Source organism: Loxodonta africana, chromosome 21 (assembly GCF_030014295.1).
Source record: "Loxodonta africana isolate mLoxAfr1 chromosome 21, mLoxAfr1.hap2, whole genome shotgun sequence".
Lineage (NCBI taxonomy): Eukaryota > Metazoa > Chordata > Mammalia > Proboscidea > Elephantidae > Loxodonta > Loxodonta africana.
Window position 1 is genome coordinate 50,250,226 of NC_087362.1, and position 17,616 is coordinate 50,267,841.

Genomic DNA, 17,616 nt, shown 5'->3' on the forward strand with positions numbered 1-17,616 from the left:
TGCAAAAAAGGAAAAATCTTTTGGTTAGGGAATCAAAATAGGTTTCACTAAAAGGATGGACTGTGAGCTGGGTTATAACGATTTTGATTAAAGCATTCCAATCAGAAGCAATAGCCTTAGTTCAGGGACAGAGGAAGGAGAAAGGAGGGATTATTTGTGGAGGCCCTGGTGGTGAAGTGGTTAAAAGTTCAGCTGCTAACCAAAAGGTCAGGAGTTCGAATCTACCACCCACTCCTTGGAAACCCTATGGGGCAGCTCTATTCTTTCATATAGTGTTGCTGTGAGTCAGAATCGAATCAACAGCAGTGGATTTGATTTTTGATTTATTTGTGGAGGAGTGAGTGGCTTGGTTTGACTGGAGCATTGGGCATGTATAGTTGAGAAAGAGGAGATAAGGTTTCAGGTCAGGCTGAAGAGGTAAATTGTGGTCAGAACTTGGGGGAGCCTTGTATGTCAGGTGAAGGAGTTTAGACTTCATTTAGTAGGCAAGTGGAAGCCATGGAAGTTTTTGAGCAGGCAAGTATAATTAATTATCACGGCCATGCTTTAAGAGAATTAATCTGGCAGCAAAGAGCAAAATGAAGGAAGAAGAGGCTGGAGGCAGCATGATATAATGGTTAAGAGGGCTTTGATGGCAGACAGACTAGAGTTTACATCCCAGCTCTGTCATTTATTATGTAACTAGTGCAAGTTATTTCACTTCTTTGTGTTTCCATTTCCTTACCTGTAAAACAAGTATAGTTAATCACTTCCTTCAAAGTTGTTTGCAAGGATTAAATGAAATAATGAAGAGTGCTGGGCCCAGAGTTTACACTCAGTAAATAACAGCTATTAAGCTGGCCTGTTAAGAGGCTATTAGGAAATGGAGAGGAAAGCTGTCAATTCTGGATCATGCTATATGATATGAACATTCAGCTGGGATTTAGAGGAGGAGCAGCATCAAATCCCAATCTCATTCTAGCCTGGGTAGAGAGTGGTGTAACACTGATGGAAAGAAAATCCTAGAAGCTGTTTAGGGCTGGTTCATTTGTTTTTTGTTTTGTTTCGACATGTTTAGCTTGAGGGGCTAGAAAGTTATACAGTGGGGAGTCCAGGTGTATACTACCAGTTAGTCAACAGAAATGGGGGGCTGGTATAAAGTCTGGTGTAGATGGACCAAAATATTTGAGTCATCTATAGGGAGGAAATAAATGAAACTGTGGAAGCAGAGGAGATCAATAAGGGGCAAAGAGTAGACAGAAAATAGGAGAGCCTGCAGACATAATGCTTATTTGGAAAGTATGGGGGAAAAGAAAGGAAACTTTGAAAGAGTCAAAGATCACATGGTTAGGGTTAGGAGGAGGATCCAAGAAAGTGGACTTTCCTTGCCCATTCTAAAGGACTCGTGAGAGATCATTATTTTGAACTGAGCTAGTGGGAGCTGTTCTCTGGAAGAGTTTCTCCTAACTTGTGTCCTGGCCATTAGCATGGTATAACCACTTTAATCATATTGGATTACCAACAGTGCTTACAGGCAACATTCCTCAGGGATTCGGTACAAACACAATTTTCTGTAGAAAGCAATGCTCCTTAACCTTTCAAAGTGGTAAAATAGATTTTATATTTATATATATAAAAAAAAATTCCAAGCAACAGCTGGAGCTTCCAAGGACCTTTACAAATGGCCCTCTGTCTAGTAAATCAGTTTGTTCTCAGTGGAGATAGTACACTTTAAAACATTTTAGCTCACTGGAGTGAATCTTTGTGTGAAGTCTAATTCAGCTCATACCAAAAGAGGTGGTCAAATTATGCTTCAATGTATCTTTCTCTGTCTGGAAATAGACCTGTAAGTGTTTGTACCTATAAAAAACACTGGAAGGATATATACCAAAATATTAACTCTGATTCATTTTAGGGAGTGGGCTTATGACTAAAATGTTGTTTTTCATGCTTTTTAGTATTTTCTAAATTTCTTACAATAAAATTGCATCAACTTTGAGACAAAAAATTCTATTTAAAATGAAATAAAGCAACCCACGCTCCTGTGACTTACGTACACTGAGACTTCCAAAGAAGGAAAATAAAAATCATACCTCACTGTGGCTTATCTACATGAAATACCATGAAAATGACTTGTCAATAAATGTCCACATAGATAGATAAGAAGTCAGGGAAATAAAATGCTATATGTTATAATAAACTGAAAACTCTTAATGTCTAAAGTATATATTCAATCTATTAAAGTTACTGCTGGGATTTTAGAGATTGATTTTAGAGTCTGCATATAATTTAGCAGATCCTTCAACGGGAGAGAGTCCTTGAGACAGAAGAAAGTTTTCTCAAGTAAAAGGTTATCTGATTTATCCGATAGGAGAGTGTCAGGTTAACCCGCCAGGGTATACTGGAGGCCAATTTTTCTGGTGGAAAGCTTTCTTTTAGCCTATGGCATGACCATTAATGTGGCATAACCACTTTAACCATATTGGATTACCAACAGTGCTTACAGGCAACACTCCCCAGGAGTACAGCCCAAATACAGGAGAGATTCTGCAACTGCAAAGGTTTTGGTGGGGTAGCCTAGAAGACCTAGGATGTGAATCACATAAACAGAGATGAGACACAAGCTTCAGGCTAATGAATCAATCACCTTAGCAATACTTAGAGGCGCATACAGACAGGCATTCTCAAGGTGTGCTAATGATGTAAAATGATGTCAGTGAAGCTGAACTCTCTGAGTATACTTTGTGCTTTGTGAATAATACAGTCAGCAAATCTGTGCTTGCTTCAAATCTAAGTTTAATTTCCCAGCTGTTTTGTCTTCATTCTACCCAAGACTGGCCACGAAAGCTGAAACAACTAATGTTTTAATCATCTTATGATCATGGAGAGAAAACTTACCAGTTTCAATCCTGTTATCAGCATCAGAAGGGACTTTTGATGTAGCCTTCTCATCTGTCACACAGTTTTTCATTGTCTTCTCCCTAGAGCTGTCACATAATTTATTTAACAAATAATTTAATAAACTTATTTATTTAACACTCAAAAGAAGCTTTCTGAAATCACCAGTAAATGCTACTTAGAAAACATTAATTCATGGTGATCAGATCTTTTTCAAATGCTCTAGAACATATCCATTTAACTGTATTTCACAAATATTTGTCCTAATCGAAAAAAAAGAAGTATCTTTACTGGGAATCATGAGAGAAAGAAGGTCACTATCATTTAGCCTTTAAAATATGAAAGTGAGAAAATTCAAAACTTAATACACAATTGGCATAATAAAATCTATTAAAACGTTCTGCATCCCACTTTGGAGAGTGATGTCTGGGGCCTTAACCACTAGCAGGCAGCCATCTAAGATGTATCAATTGGTCTCAACCCACCTGAAGCAAAGGAGAATGAAGAACACCAAAGACACAAGGTAATTATGAGCCCAAGAGACAGAAAGGGCCACATAAACCAGAGACTACATCATCCTGAGACCAGAAGAACTACATGGTGCCCGGCTACAACCGATGACTGCCCTGACAGGGAACACAACGGAGAACCCCTGAGGGAGCAGGAGAGCAGTGGGATGCAGACCCCAAATTCTCGTAAAAAGACCAGACTTAATGGTCTGACTGAGACTAGAAGGAACCCAGAAGTTATGGTCCCCAGACCTTCTATTAGCCCAAGATGGGAACCATTCCCAAATCCAACCCTTCAGACAGGGATTGGACTGGACAATGGGATAGAAAATGATACTGGTAAAGAATGAGCTCCTTGGATCAAGTAGACACATGAGGCTATGCTGGCATCTCCTGTCTGGAGGGGAAGTGAGAGGGCAGAGGTGGGTCAGAAGCTGGCCGAATGGGCACAAAAAGAGAGAGTGGAGGGAGGGAGTGTGCGGTCTCATTAAGGGGAGAGTAATTAGGAGTATTTAGCAAAGTGTATATAAACTTTTGTATGAGAGACTGACTTGATTCATAAACTTTCACTTAAAGCATAATAAAAATTAAAAAAAAAACTTAAGACACTCTGTTTTCTTGACACAAACTTAAGTCTAAATGCTTAAGGGAGTAAGATATTTTCTTATGGATTGAAAAACTCACAATGAGGAAACAGAAAGAAGGATGTTGCTTCCAAGAATTACAGAAGAGACCACTGTAGCCATTAGTTAGAAAAACTGACAAAAGAGGCAAGTGTTTGCAATTAACTGATGTAGGTACTTCGGGAACCACATTAAGTACAGGAAGCCTAGCCTATGTGCCAGATATTTTACACCCACCATTTCATTTCATCGTAAACCATCCCACCCCCGTTAGATATTATCTCCATTTACAAGCAAGGGAACTGGGAATCAGGAAAGTAAAAAAAAAAAAAAAAAAAAATCTCCCCCAAAGTCAGAGAACTTATAAGATATTAGTGTTAATATTGGGTCTGTGAGTAAACCCCTTGTTTTGTAATCACTGGCAGCCTCCTTCTGTAAAGATTACAGCCTTGGAAGCCCTATGGGGCAGTCCTACCCTGTCCTACAGGGTCTCTATGAGTCAGAATTGACTCCAGAGCAATGGGTTTAGCTTTTTTCTGTTTTGTTTGCAATCACTATATAGTAACTCATGTCTGTCAGTATGTGTTGTACTGTGGGGGCTTGCATGTTGTTGTGGTGCTGGAGCCTATGCCACTGGTATTCAAATACAAGCAGGGTCATCCATGATGGACAGGTTTCAGCTGAGCTTCCAGACTAAGAGAAACTAGGAAGAAAGACCTGGCAGTCTACTTCTGAAAAGAAATAGCCAGTGAAAACCTTACGAATAGCAGTGGAACACTGCCTGATATAGTGCTGGAAGATGAGCCCCTCAGGTTGGAAGGCACTCAAAATATGACTGGGGAAGAGCTGCCTCCTCAAAGTAGAGTCAGCCTTAATGACGTGGATGGAGTAAAGCTTTTGGGACCTTCATTTGCTGATGTGGCACGACTCAAAATGAGAAAAAACAGCTGCAAACATACATTAATAATCAGAACATGGAATATATGAATCTAGGAAAATTGAAAGTCATTAAAAATGAAATGGAACACATAAAGATCAATATCCTAGGCATTAGTGGGCTGAAATGGACTGGTATTGGCCATTTTGAATCAGACAGTCATATGGTCTATTTTCCCAGTAATGACAAACTGAAGACGTATGGCATCACATTCATAACCAAGAAGAACATTTCAAGATCTATCCTGAAGTACAACAGTGTCAGTGATAGGATAATATCCATATGCCTACAAGAAAGATCAGTTAATATGACTATTATTACACACCAACCACTAAGGCCAAAGATGAAGAAATTGAAGATTTTTAGCAATTTCTGCAGTCTGAAATTAATTGAACATGCAATCAGAATGCATTGATAATTACTGGTGATCGGAATGCAAAAATTAGAAACAAAGAAGAAGGATCAGTAATTGGAAAAGATGACCGTGGTGACAGAAACAATGCCAGAGATCGCATGATAGAATTTTGCAAAGCCAATGAGTTCTTCATTGCAAATACCTTTTTTCAACAACATAAATGGCAACTATACACGTAGACCTCGCCAGATGGAATACATAGGAATCAAATCAACTACATCTGTGGAAACAGACGATGGAAAAGCTCAATATCATCAGTCAGAACAAGGCCAGGGGCCAACTGCAGATCAGACCATTAGTTGCTCATATGCAAGTTCAAGCTGAAGCTGAAGAAAATTAGAACAAGTCCATGAAAGTCAAAGTACAACCTTGAGTATATACCACCTGAATTTAGAGACCATCTCAAGAATAGATTTGACACACTGAACACTAATGACCAAAGTCCAGAAGAGTTATGGAATGACATCAAGGACATCATACATGAAGAAACCAAGAGGTCATTGAAAAGATAAGAAAGAAAGAAAAGACCAAAATGTTTCAGAAGAAACTCTGAAACTTCCTCTTGAATGTCAAGTAGCTAAAGCAAACAGAAGAAATGTTGAAGAGCTGAACAGAAGATTTCGATGAGCAGCTCGAGAAAACAAAGTATCATAATGATATGTGCAAAGACCTGGAGTTAGAAAACCAAAAGGGAAGAGCATGCTCAGCATTTGTCAAGCTGAAAGAACTGAAGAAAAAATTCAAGCTTCAAGTTGCAATAGTGAAGGATTTTATGGGGAAAATATTAAACGATGCAGGAACCATCAAAAGAAGATGGAAGGAATGCACAGAGTTGCTATACCAAAAAGAAGTGGTTGACGTTCAACTATTTTAGGAGGTAGCATAAGATCAGGAACCCGTGCTACTGAAGGAAGAGGTCCAAGTTTTTCTGAAGGCATTGGAGAAAAACAAGTCTACAGGAACTGACAGAATACCAATGAGATGTTTCAACAAGTGGATGGCACTAGAAGCACTCATTCTTCTATGCCAAGAAATTGGAAGACAGCTACCTGGCCAACCTACTGGAAGAGATCCATATTTATGCCTATTCCAAAGAAAGGCGATCCAATAGAATGTGGAAACTATCAAACAATATCGTTAATATCACATGCAAGTAAAATTTTGCTGAAGATCATTCAAAAGCAGTTCCAGCAGTACTTCAACATGGAACTGCCAGAAATTCAAGCTGGATTCAGAAGCCGACATGGAACCAGGGATATTATTGCTGATGTCAGATGGATTCTGGTCGAAAGCAGAGAATACCAGAAAAATGTTTACCTGTGTTTTACTGACTATGCAAAGGCATTCAACTGTGTGGATCATAATAAATTATGGATAACATTGTGAAGAACAGGAATTCCAGATACCTGACTGAGCTCATGAGGAACGTGTACATAGACCAAGAAGCAGTCATTAAAACAGAACAAGGAGATACTGAGTGGCTTAAAGTCAGGAAAGGTGTGCCTCAGGGTTGTATTCTTTCACCATGCTTATTCCATCTGTATGCTGAGCAAATAATCCAAGAAGAAGGACTATATGAAGAACAGGGCATCAGGATTGGAGGAAGACTCATTAACAACCTGCATTATGCAGATGACACAACCTTGCCTGCTGAAAGTGAAAAGGACTTGAAGCACTTACTGAGAAAGATCAAAGACCACAGCCTTCTGTGTGGATTACACCTCAACATAAAGAAAACAAAAATTCTCACAACTAGACCAATAAGCAACATCATGACAAATGGAGAAAAGATAGAAGTTGTCAAGGATTTCATTTTACTTGGATCCACAACCAACGCCCATGGAAGCAGCAGTCAAGAAATCAAACGATACCTTGCATTGGGCAAGTCTGCTGCAAAAGACCTCTTTAAAGTGTTAAAAAAAAAAACAAAAAACTAAGATGTCACCTATAAGACTAAGGTGCATCTGAGCCAGGCCATGGTGTTTCAATCACTTCATATGCATATGAAGCTAGACAATGAATAAGGAAGACGGAGGAAGAACTGATGCCTTTGAATTATGGTGTTGGCAAAGAATATCGAACATACCATGAACTGCCAAAAGAACAAACAAATCTGTATTGGAAAAGTACAGCCAGAATGCTCCCTAGAAGCAAGACTGGTGAGACTGTGTCTCACGTATTTTGGACATGTTATCAGTAGGGATCAATCCATGGAGAAGGACATCATGCTTGGTAAAGTAGAGGGTCAGAGAAAAAGCAGAAGACCCTCAAAGAGGTGGATTGACAGAGTGGCTGCAACAATGGGCTCAGTCATAGCAAGGACTATGAGCATGGCTCATTCTGTTGTACACGGGGTCGCTATGAGTTGGAACCAACACGACAGCACCTAACAACAACATGTAGTAACTAAGGAGCTCTGGTGGTGCAGTGGTTAAGCACTTGGCTGCTAACGGAAAGGTTGGTTCAAACCCACCAGCTGCTCTGCAGGAGAAAGATGTGGAAGTCTGCTTCTGTAAAGACTTGTAGCCTTGGAAATCCTATGGGGCAGTTCTACTTTGTCCAACAGGGTTGCCATGATTTGGAATTGACTCAATGGTAATGGATTTTTTTATATGGCAACTAAACAGATAAAAGATGAAGCTAATAATCTGCTTTACTAGAAAGCTTTTTCAGTTATGTATTAATTCATCTCTATATTTCTATAGTAAATACAGTACTCCCAATGCATTTAATACAGGAATTAGTTTGTAAAATACACAAATAAATTTTTAGAGACTCAGTTTTTGTCTATAGCAAAAACACCTTTCATAATCATCTAAAATGGAGATGTAACTCAAATATTCACCAACTGATGAATAGTTAAACAAATTGTGGCACATCCATACAATAGAATACTATTCAGCAATAAAATGGAACTCCTGATACATGCCACAACATAGATGACTTTCAAAAGTATTACGCTAAATGAAAGGAGCCAGACACAAAATGTTGCACACTGTATTATTCTATTTATATGACATCCTGGAAAAGGCAAAACTATAAGAAATTAGATCAATGGTTGCCAGAAGCTGCGGGTAGAGGGAGCAGACTGACTACAAACGGTCCTAAGGGAACTTTTTGGGGTGATGAGGATATTCTATATCTTGATTGTGGAAGTTCACTTGCCAAAACTCATAGAACTGCACACCTTAAAAGGGTGAATTTTGCTCTGTGTAAATTAACCTCAATAAACCTGTTATTTAAAAAAAAAAAAAATAGGGAACTAAGCACTAACTAGATATGGACAAGGATTATTTTAGGTGAGGGAAGGACAACACCAATACAGGGGAACTCAGCACAAATGGACTAAACCAAATGCTAAGAAGTTTCATGAACACAAACACTTCAGGGGACAGAGTAGCAGGGGCAGGGGTCTGAGGACCATAGTTTTGGGGGACATCTAGGTCAACTGGCATAACAAAGTTTATTAAAAAATGTTCTGCATCCCATTTGGTAAGTGGCGTCTGGGGTCTTAAAAGCTAGCCAGCGGCCATCTAAGATGCATCAACTGGTCCCAACCCACTTGGAGCAAAGCAGAATGAAGGACACCAAAGACACAAGGAAAATATTAGCCCAAGAGACAAAAGGGCTACATAAATCAGACTCCGTCTCTCTGAGACCAGAAGAACTAGACGGTGTCTGGCTACTACCAATTATTGCCCTGATAGAGAACTCAACAGAGAGGCCCTGACAGAACAGGAGAAGAGTGTGGTGCAGAACTCAAATTTACATAAAAAGATCAGACTTAATGGTCTGACTGAGACTAGAGGAACCCCAGAAGACATGGCCCCTGGACTCTATTAACCCAGAACTAAAACCATTCCCAAAGCCAACTCTTCACACAAAGATTAGACTGGACTATAAAACATAAAATAATACTCGTGAGAGTGTGCTTCTCAGTTCAAGCAGATACACAAGATTAAATGGGCAGTTCCTGTCCAGAGATGGGATGAGAAGGCAGAAAGGGATAGGAGCTGGGTGAATGGACACAGGAAACCCAGGGTGGAAAGGGGGAGTGTGCTGTCACATTATACGGTTTGCAACTAGTGTCACATAACAATACATGTGTAAATTTTTGTATGAGAAATTAACTTGAGCTGTAAGCTTTCGCAATAAAATAAATAAATAATAAGGAACTAAGGATGGTCTCTGAAGGATATACTATAAAACACATAATGGATGAGAGCAGAGATAAGCAACATTGCTGGAAAATAGAAAGATCCCAGGCCAAAAGGCATTGACTTCATTCATTCATTCAACAAATTATTTCTTAACCCCTCTGTGTGCCAGGCACTCTTCTAGGTACAAGGGATACTGCAATAAACAAGCCAGACAAGGTACTTGCTCTCATGGAGCTTATATTCTAGTGGGGAGGGGAAAGGAATAAACAGGTAAACAAAAAACTCATTCTGGAGAAGAATAATATTGTGGGGCTATGTTTATGATACCTCGTTAATTTAAAAATGGTTATGTATAGGAAGCAAATTACTGTAAAAAATATATACATACGTCTTAGTTATCTAGCACTGCCATCACAAAAATGTCACAAGTGGATGGATTTAACAAACAGAAATTTATTTTCTCACATTTTAGAGGCTAGAAGTCTGAATTCAGAGTGCTAGCTATAGGGGAAGTCTTTCTCTCCCTGTCAGCCCTGGAGTAAAGTCTGTCTCTTCAGCCTCTGCTTCCTGGTTCCTTGGAAATCTCCATGTGTCTTGACATCTATGTTAACCCCATCTCTCTCTCTGCCTGCTTGATTAATATGTTTTTATATCTCAGAAGAGATTGACTAAAGATACACCCTACGCTAACCCTGCCTCATTAACATACAGAGACAACCCATTGCCAAATGGGATTAATAGCCACAGGCATAGAGGTTAGGATTTACAACATGTATTTTGGGGGGACATAATTCAATCCATAACAACATACACATACCCAAGATAAAAAGGATATTTACCATAATATAATGAATGTTTATTTCTGGGTGGTAGGATTATGAGTTATTTTATTCTTTGTGTTTTTTCAGTACTTTTCAAATTCTCAACAATAAGCATTTATTACTTTTATTAAAATATTTTATTGTGTTTTCACTGAAAGCACGTATTACTCTATCATCAGAAAAAAAAATACTAATGATACATCTACAGGAATCTATAGGTATATTGATATCTAGAAGAACGTACACCAAACAGTAGTTAAGTAGTAGGGTGAATATGGGAGATTTTTACTCTCTTCACTGTATTTTTCTGCATTATTTAAATAGTTTATAATGAACTTTTATCTACTTTTTCAAAAATAAATAATAAAGTTACTGTTATGAATTGAATTGTGTTCCCCAAAAAAATGTATGTCAACTTGGCTATCCATGATTCCCTGTATTGTGTGATTGTCCACCGTTTTGTCATCTGGTGTGATTTTCCTGTGTGTTGTAAATCCTAACTCTATTCTGTTAATGAGGTGGGATTAGCAGCAGCTATGTTAATGAGTCAGGACTCGATTTACAAGATTAGGTTGTGTCTTAAATCAATCTCTTTTGAGATATAAACAAGTGAGCAGTGGGGGAAGGGGAACCTCATACCACCAAGAAAGCAGCGCAGAGCACATCTTTTGGACCCGAAGTTCCTGTGCTGAGAAGCTCCTAGTCCAGGGGAAGATTGATGACATGGACCTTTCTCCAGAGCCGACAGAGAGTGAAGGCCTTCCCCCGGAGCTGGCACCCTGAATTTGGACTTGTAGCCTACTAGACTATGAGAGAATAAATTTCTCTTTGTTAAAGTCATCCATTTGTGGTATTTCTGTTATCGCAGCCCTAGATAACTAAGACAGTCACTTTTTCTGTCTTTTTTTTTATTGTGCTTTAACTGAAAGTTTACAAACCAAGTCAGTCTCTCACACAAAAACTTATATACACCTTGCTATATACTCCTAGTTGCTCTCCCTCTAATAAGACAGCACATTTCCTCCCTCCACTCTGTTTTTGTGTCCATTCGGCCAGCCTCTGACCTCCTCTGCCTTCTCATCTCCCCTCTAGACACGAGCTGCCCACATAGTCTCATGTGTCTACTTGATTCAAGATACTCACTCATCACCAGTATCATTTTCTATCCCATAGTCCAGTCCAATCTCTATCTGAAAGGTTGGCTTTGGGAATGGTTCCTGTCTTGGGCTAACAGAAGGTCTGGGGACCATGACCTCTGGGGTCCTTCTAGTCTCAGTCAGACCATTAAGTCTGGTCTTTTTACGAGAATTTGGGGTCTGCATCCCACTGCTCTCCTGCTCTCTCACGGGTTCTCAGTTGTGTTCCCTGTCAGGTCAGTCATCGGTTGTAGCCGGGCACCATCTAGTTCTTCTGGTCTCAGGCTAATGTAGTCTCTGGTTTATGTGGCCCTTTCTGCCTCTTGGGCTCATAATTACCTTGTGTCTTTGGTGTTCTTCATTCTCCTTTGCTCCAGGTAGGTTAAAACCAACTGATGCTCTTAGATGGCCGCTTGCTAGCGTTTAAGACCCCAGACGCCACTCTTCAAAGTGGGATGCAGAATGTTTTCTTAAAAGATTTTATTATGCCAATTGACTTAGATGTCCCCTGAAACCATGGTCTCAAACCCCCACCCCTGCTACGCTGGCCTTCAAAGCATTCAGTTTATTCAGGAAACTTCTTTGCTTTTGGTTTAGTCCAGTTGTGCTGACCTCTCCTGTATTGTGTGTTGTCTTTCCCATCACCTAAAATAGTTGTTATCTACTATCTAATGAGTGAAAACCCCTCTCTCTCCCTCCCTCCCTGCTCTTATAGCCATCAAAGAATATTTTCTTCTGTGTTTAAACTATTGTTCGAGTTCTTATAATACTGGTCTCATACAATATTTGTCCTTTTGCAACTGGACAGTCACTGTTTTAAAAAAGTATAGGTTTTCGAGTACTTTATTTTGATAGGATTTAACAACCAAAAATGGAAAAATCAGATACTTTAGAGCTCAAGATCTGTTTGCTTTGTAGAGAAATGTTTCCCTTCTCCTCCTTTAACATTAAACAGATTATTTTTGCTAACAACCTTGCGAATGGTAATTAAATCCTCCTAATTCAATAGGAAAAGACCATGTACTGATTTATAACTCTACCAAGATAGGGTTGGTAAGCATTTATGAGTATGCTAAGTCATTCCATAATATCCTCTATATACAAACTTTGAACAACTTTAAGGAATTCATAGCAATTACATCCAAAGCAGAACCAATAGCTCAAGAGAGCAGAAATGTACCCACAGAGGACCAGATTCTCATCGCAGGGAAATCTCAGTATTCTGGGTAGGTACTTTTATTCCTGACCTAAAGATTCTTACAACTTGTGGAGAGTTGTGGAAACTTAATTAGAAATGTACTATTCCCTACGTCCGGAATCAAACAAACAAAAAAAATTGCAGAATCTTACCTTTTTTCCACCTCTAAGAGAAAATTTTCACTGTTGCCCAACTGACTGAAATGCAGCTTGGCAGCTTTCCTCTCACTGTCCCGTACAGTTCTGTCATCTGGAGGCAAAAACTGGGGTCTGAGCATGTTTTTTGTGGGGTTTTTTTGGAGTAAACAGCAGTGGGTCAGAAAACTACATTCACCCAGTAAAAACTAAAGACCAGTCTTCTTTCGTTAGAGACAGGTCACAAAATAATGCTATTATGTTGTCACTGGAGCAAGCAGTAACTCAGGGAGACTACCAGGGATGCTATAGCAACAACTGCCATGGCGGTATAACTACTTCAGGAAAGTAGAGCTCAACCAGCAAACAACCCAAGTGGGCCTAATGTTAAGGCTGAAAGTTAAGACCATTTTCTGAAAGAGTAATTATTACTGCTGGGACAATAACTTTCCCAGAGAAATGTAAAATAGAATTTTGTACCGATAAGAAATGTATATTCAACAATAAAATTATAAAGTAATATAGACCAGCTCTTTTGAAGGAATATGTATTGTTCCTTGCCAACTAAACCCCAAAGAGTTGTATTAGTTTTCTATTGCTGATACAGTTGCAAAGTTGGGGCACCTGGAAAAATAAATCTCTACCTGGAAGCATTTGTGTTGGGGAGAAGGTGCTTCGGCAAAAGGCCAATTGAAGAAAACTAAAGCTGGAAGTAACTGATAAAATCATAGGTTATCATTTAATAAACAAAAAAGGATTTATTTGCCATACATCCTGCCAGCACAGAAGAGTTAACATAAATATTGGCTGATAAATATACTCTGCCAGTGCACACTCTGGGTCAACATCCACAAAAGTTAGGAGGCAGATGATTTAAGTAAGATTCTGGTAGGCAAGGAACACGGGAGGAGTGTCTCACCTAGTTTCTCCAGAGTTTGTAGCGTGTATACAGCAAAGAGCCTATAATCGGTATCTTTCCTGACAACAGGATTCAGCCTCAAATCTAGTTCTTTCAGGAAGGGTAAAGGCTGTAGGCGGGACACCTCCACTAATGAAGGAATGTTGTTATAATATAAATTCAGGTCTTGGAGTGAACATAAATACTGGATGCCCTGCAAGGAAATGACCACATTACAAAGCTGCTCATTGGTAAGGACTAGAACTCTCACAGATACAGGTAGAAATGTATCTATTACTTTCCATCCTTAAACATGTAACCCAAGTTGCCCACGTCCTGTGAGAAAAGCAGGGTTGGAACTCACATTCAGTTACCTGGGAATAAAAACATTGCAGCCCATGGGTGTTCTAAATATTACATAATTCACATATGTGATACATTTCCTCCTTTACAAAATCTGGTATTCAAACATCTCACACAATTCCCTACTTCTCTTGCTCCCCACTGCAATCCTTCCCAGGCCAAGAACTCTTTCACACTTCTCTCATCCTTGCCTCCAACCACTCTCCTGACCACGTAGCACCTGAATTTACTACAGGAAGAGAGGTAGGAAGAGCAGCTGGTCTGAGGAAGAAGGAAAAGGTTTTTAAAAATTGTGTGTGTGTCTTTAAATCTCACTGCCTCATTCATAGGATCAATGAACTCTTTGGGGAAACAAAACAGTAGTATCTCCAAGCCCTCCCTCCTGGACCAGTTTGGAACCACTTCTTGTCCTTGTTTCACCCTTCAAAGCTACTACCACCACACAGCTTCCCAGCCTCAGATCAGTTCTCTTTGGTAGAAATGCTCTTCCTTGTTCAGATCTCTTTCTGTGCATTAAGCAACCCTACCCCTCTGCCTAACTGGAAACAGTCTAATCAGAACTGAGAAACTCAAGAGGAAAAGCCAAAATTTCCTCCTTAGCTAAAACCTGCTACTGACATTAATTGTTTAATTTTCATGTATTTGGTTGGTTAACTGCTTTTGCCCAACCCTAAATTTCAGGACAATATTTCAAAATATGTACATATATATCTAATCACAGACTTTTTAGTACAAATACCATAAGAGGAACTCTGCCTTTGAGGATTACTTCAGAAAGATTTTCATCAAGTATTTAGAAAATAATGTTTTTATTCTCCTCGTTTAAAATTACCATGTTTTCATTGCAGGAAATTTAGAGAGCGTAAAGATATTTACAAAACACTTCCAAATAGAACCCTGTTTTACACGTTGATGTATTTCTTTTCATTTCTATTAACTTCTATATTATTAAAGGGTCAGTGGATAGGATTCATTATCAGTGCTTTTAGGCCCACTCTCAGGGCAGAAGGCCATTAGGACAGCCTCTAAATGTGTCTAATGCCCCAGCTCAAATAATCCTTTAATTTCTCTCACTGTAAAAGTCAAGGAATCAATTTCTATCCTCCTCTCACTCTTCCCACTTGACATGAATTTATGCATTTCCCAAAATTACAGTAGCAATAATCACAAAACACCCCCTATCCCCCAGGGAAAATTAAGCAAAGTGATTCAGAGCTGCTAGAGATGAATATGTGCAGATAAATCATAGGTGCAAAAAATGCAGGAAACTAACACACCTATTGGGTGCTTCTTATGTGCCAAGCACTGTACTAGGAGTCTTAGATATTGTTATATTTGATTACTTCTCTTGCTCCCCAGTACAATCCTTCCCAGAGGTGGCCAGGCCAAGGACTCTTTCACACTTCTCTCATCCTTGCCTCCAACCACTCTCCTGACCGTGTAGCACCTGAATTTACTACAGAAAGAGAGGTAGGAAGAACAGCTGGTTCTGAGGAAGAAGGGAAAGGTTTCCCCAAACCTGGAAATTTTTATTTTGAAGACCACCATTTCCTCCTCATCCTAGAAAAAAACCACAGTAACACCTAGAGCAGTGTCTCCACGTGTTCCCTATGTACCACCAACATCTGAATCACCTGGTTACGTCCTGAGTCCACACCAGACCTAAAAAATCAGAATCTCTTTCAGAGTAGTGTCTCAGAATCTGTACTTTTACAAACTCTCCTAATAATTTCTTACATACAGTTTGTACCACTGCCCTAGACAGCAATGGCTTAACATCATTTTCCTTGAGTACAAAAGGAATTTTTTCCCAATATTTTATAATAAAAATTTTCAAACGTGGAACAAAGTTGAAAGGATTTTGTGGTGAATAATAAAATTTAGTTTGGAAGCACTTAAAAGGAAAACTCTATATTCCCCAAGATGACATTATCTAGCCCTTATGGAACTCTGGTGGCACAGTGGTTAAGAGCTAAGGCTGCAAACAAAAGGCTGGCAGTTCGAATTTATCAGCTACTCCTTGGAAACTCTATAGGGCATTTCTACTCTGTCCTATAAGGTTGCTATGAGTCAGCTTGAAGGCAAGAGGTTTATTTCTTCCCATCAAAAAAATAAATGCGGCTGACCTGGCTGGTCATAGGATATAGAACTTACCTTTAGGCTAGTGATCAAATTTCTTGATAAATCTAAAGATCGGAGGTTTTTAAAATTTTTGAAGGCATCACCAATGGAATGGATTTTCCCAGCATAAGATCCCTGCAATGAAAGAGACTCCACCAGTTCTGAAAAGAGATCATCAGTAGATATATTATGATCTCTGCCTGAATAAACAGCAGAGTCAGTGAAAATAGGCCTTCTTTTCTCCCATATCCCTTCTGTGAAAGGCCCTACATCCAAGTCTCATAAGATCAGTTCAGATGTAGTAAAATTCTCCAAAAGTTCTCAGAACAATATTAATTCTCCCAAAGTTCTCAAAATGAAATTCAGCAATGCCCCTGCTAGGATTTAGTCCTATAGATAATACTCACAAAAATTTTCCATGATAATACATAGCACAAGGATGTCAGTTGCAGAACTGTTTTAGGATAGCAAAAAAAAAAAGGGAACTGTCAAAGGGTCCATCGGTAGAAGAGTAATAGAAGACAGCCTAAATAGCAGTACATTGATATGATGCTCAGTGTACTAGAACTGTGACCTTGTTTGTACAAGTGACTTAACATCTTTGTGCATCAATTCCCTCATCTGTAAAATGGGAACAATAACAGTACTCACCTCAAGGTATTATAAGGATTAAATGAATATTGACCAAATGAATACAGAATGTGATTCAATTTATATAAATATCCAGAACAGGCAAATCAAAAGAGACAGAAAGCAGTTAGTGGTTGCTGGGGGTTTGTGGGAAGGGGTAATGGGGAGGGACTGGCTAATGGGTACAGGGTTTCCTTTTGGGGTGATGAAAATGTTCTAGAACTAGATAGTGGTGATGGTTGCACAACTTTGTGAAATGTACTAAATGCCACTGAATTGTGCACTTTAAAATGGTGAATTTTATAGTATATGAATTATATCTCAAAAAAAACAACTTTCCCGACTTTGAGGGCAGTGTAGAGGTAGATCTGTACCATGCAATGATCTAATACCCTGAGAGTCTGCTACTATGTAACAATAGTGAAGGGAAGTTATGATTCCCATCAGTGACCTGCAGTATTTCTCATGCCTTTCACTGCCACCTATTTTGATGAGAAAATACTAATATTTTTAAAGGGATCAGAATTATCATTTAAATAATAAACTGCCCACAGGCATTCTGTTATGATTTGTATGAACTGCCGGTCTTAAGAGGTTATGCATTTGGTTCGAGTGTTTATTAAAGAGAGAGAAGACAGATAAGAGAACAAATAAAACATTGCACATCATAGATGCCAAGACAACAGAATAATCTTCCAATATTAATATACACAATATATAACCCAACTAGGCAAAAGCAAGTTTTATTCAGGGAAGCAATGAAGCAAGCAATCTTTTTGTACCCAAACCCAGTA

At 39.0% G+C, this 17,616-nt stretch overlaps 1 protein-coding gene across 1 annotated transcript in view; it reads right to left on the minus strand.

The window, feature by feature from the left end:
• LRRC36 (leucine rich repeat containing 36) overlaps positions 1-17,616 on the minus strand; it is a 54,281-nt gene that overhangs the window by 28,476 nt on the left and 8,189 nt on the right. Inside the window, exons 2-5 of the mRNA XM_003417122.3 lie at positions 16,226-16,353; positions 13,730-13,922; positions 12,829-12,925; positions 2,878-2,966 (exon numbers count right to left, since the gene is read on the minus strand). Of these exons, the coding sequence (XP_003417170.1) occupies positions 2,878-2,966; positions 12,829-12,925; positions 13,730-13,922; positions 16,226-16,353 (507 nt within the window). The remainder of the gene's footprint in view (positions 1-2,877; positions 2,967-12,828; positions 12,926-13,729; positions 13,923-16,225; positions 16,354-17,616) is intronic.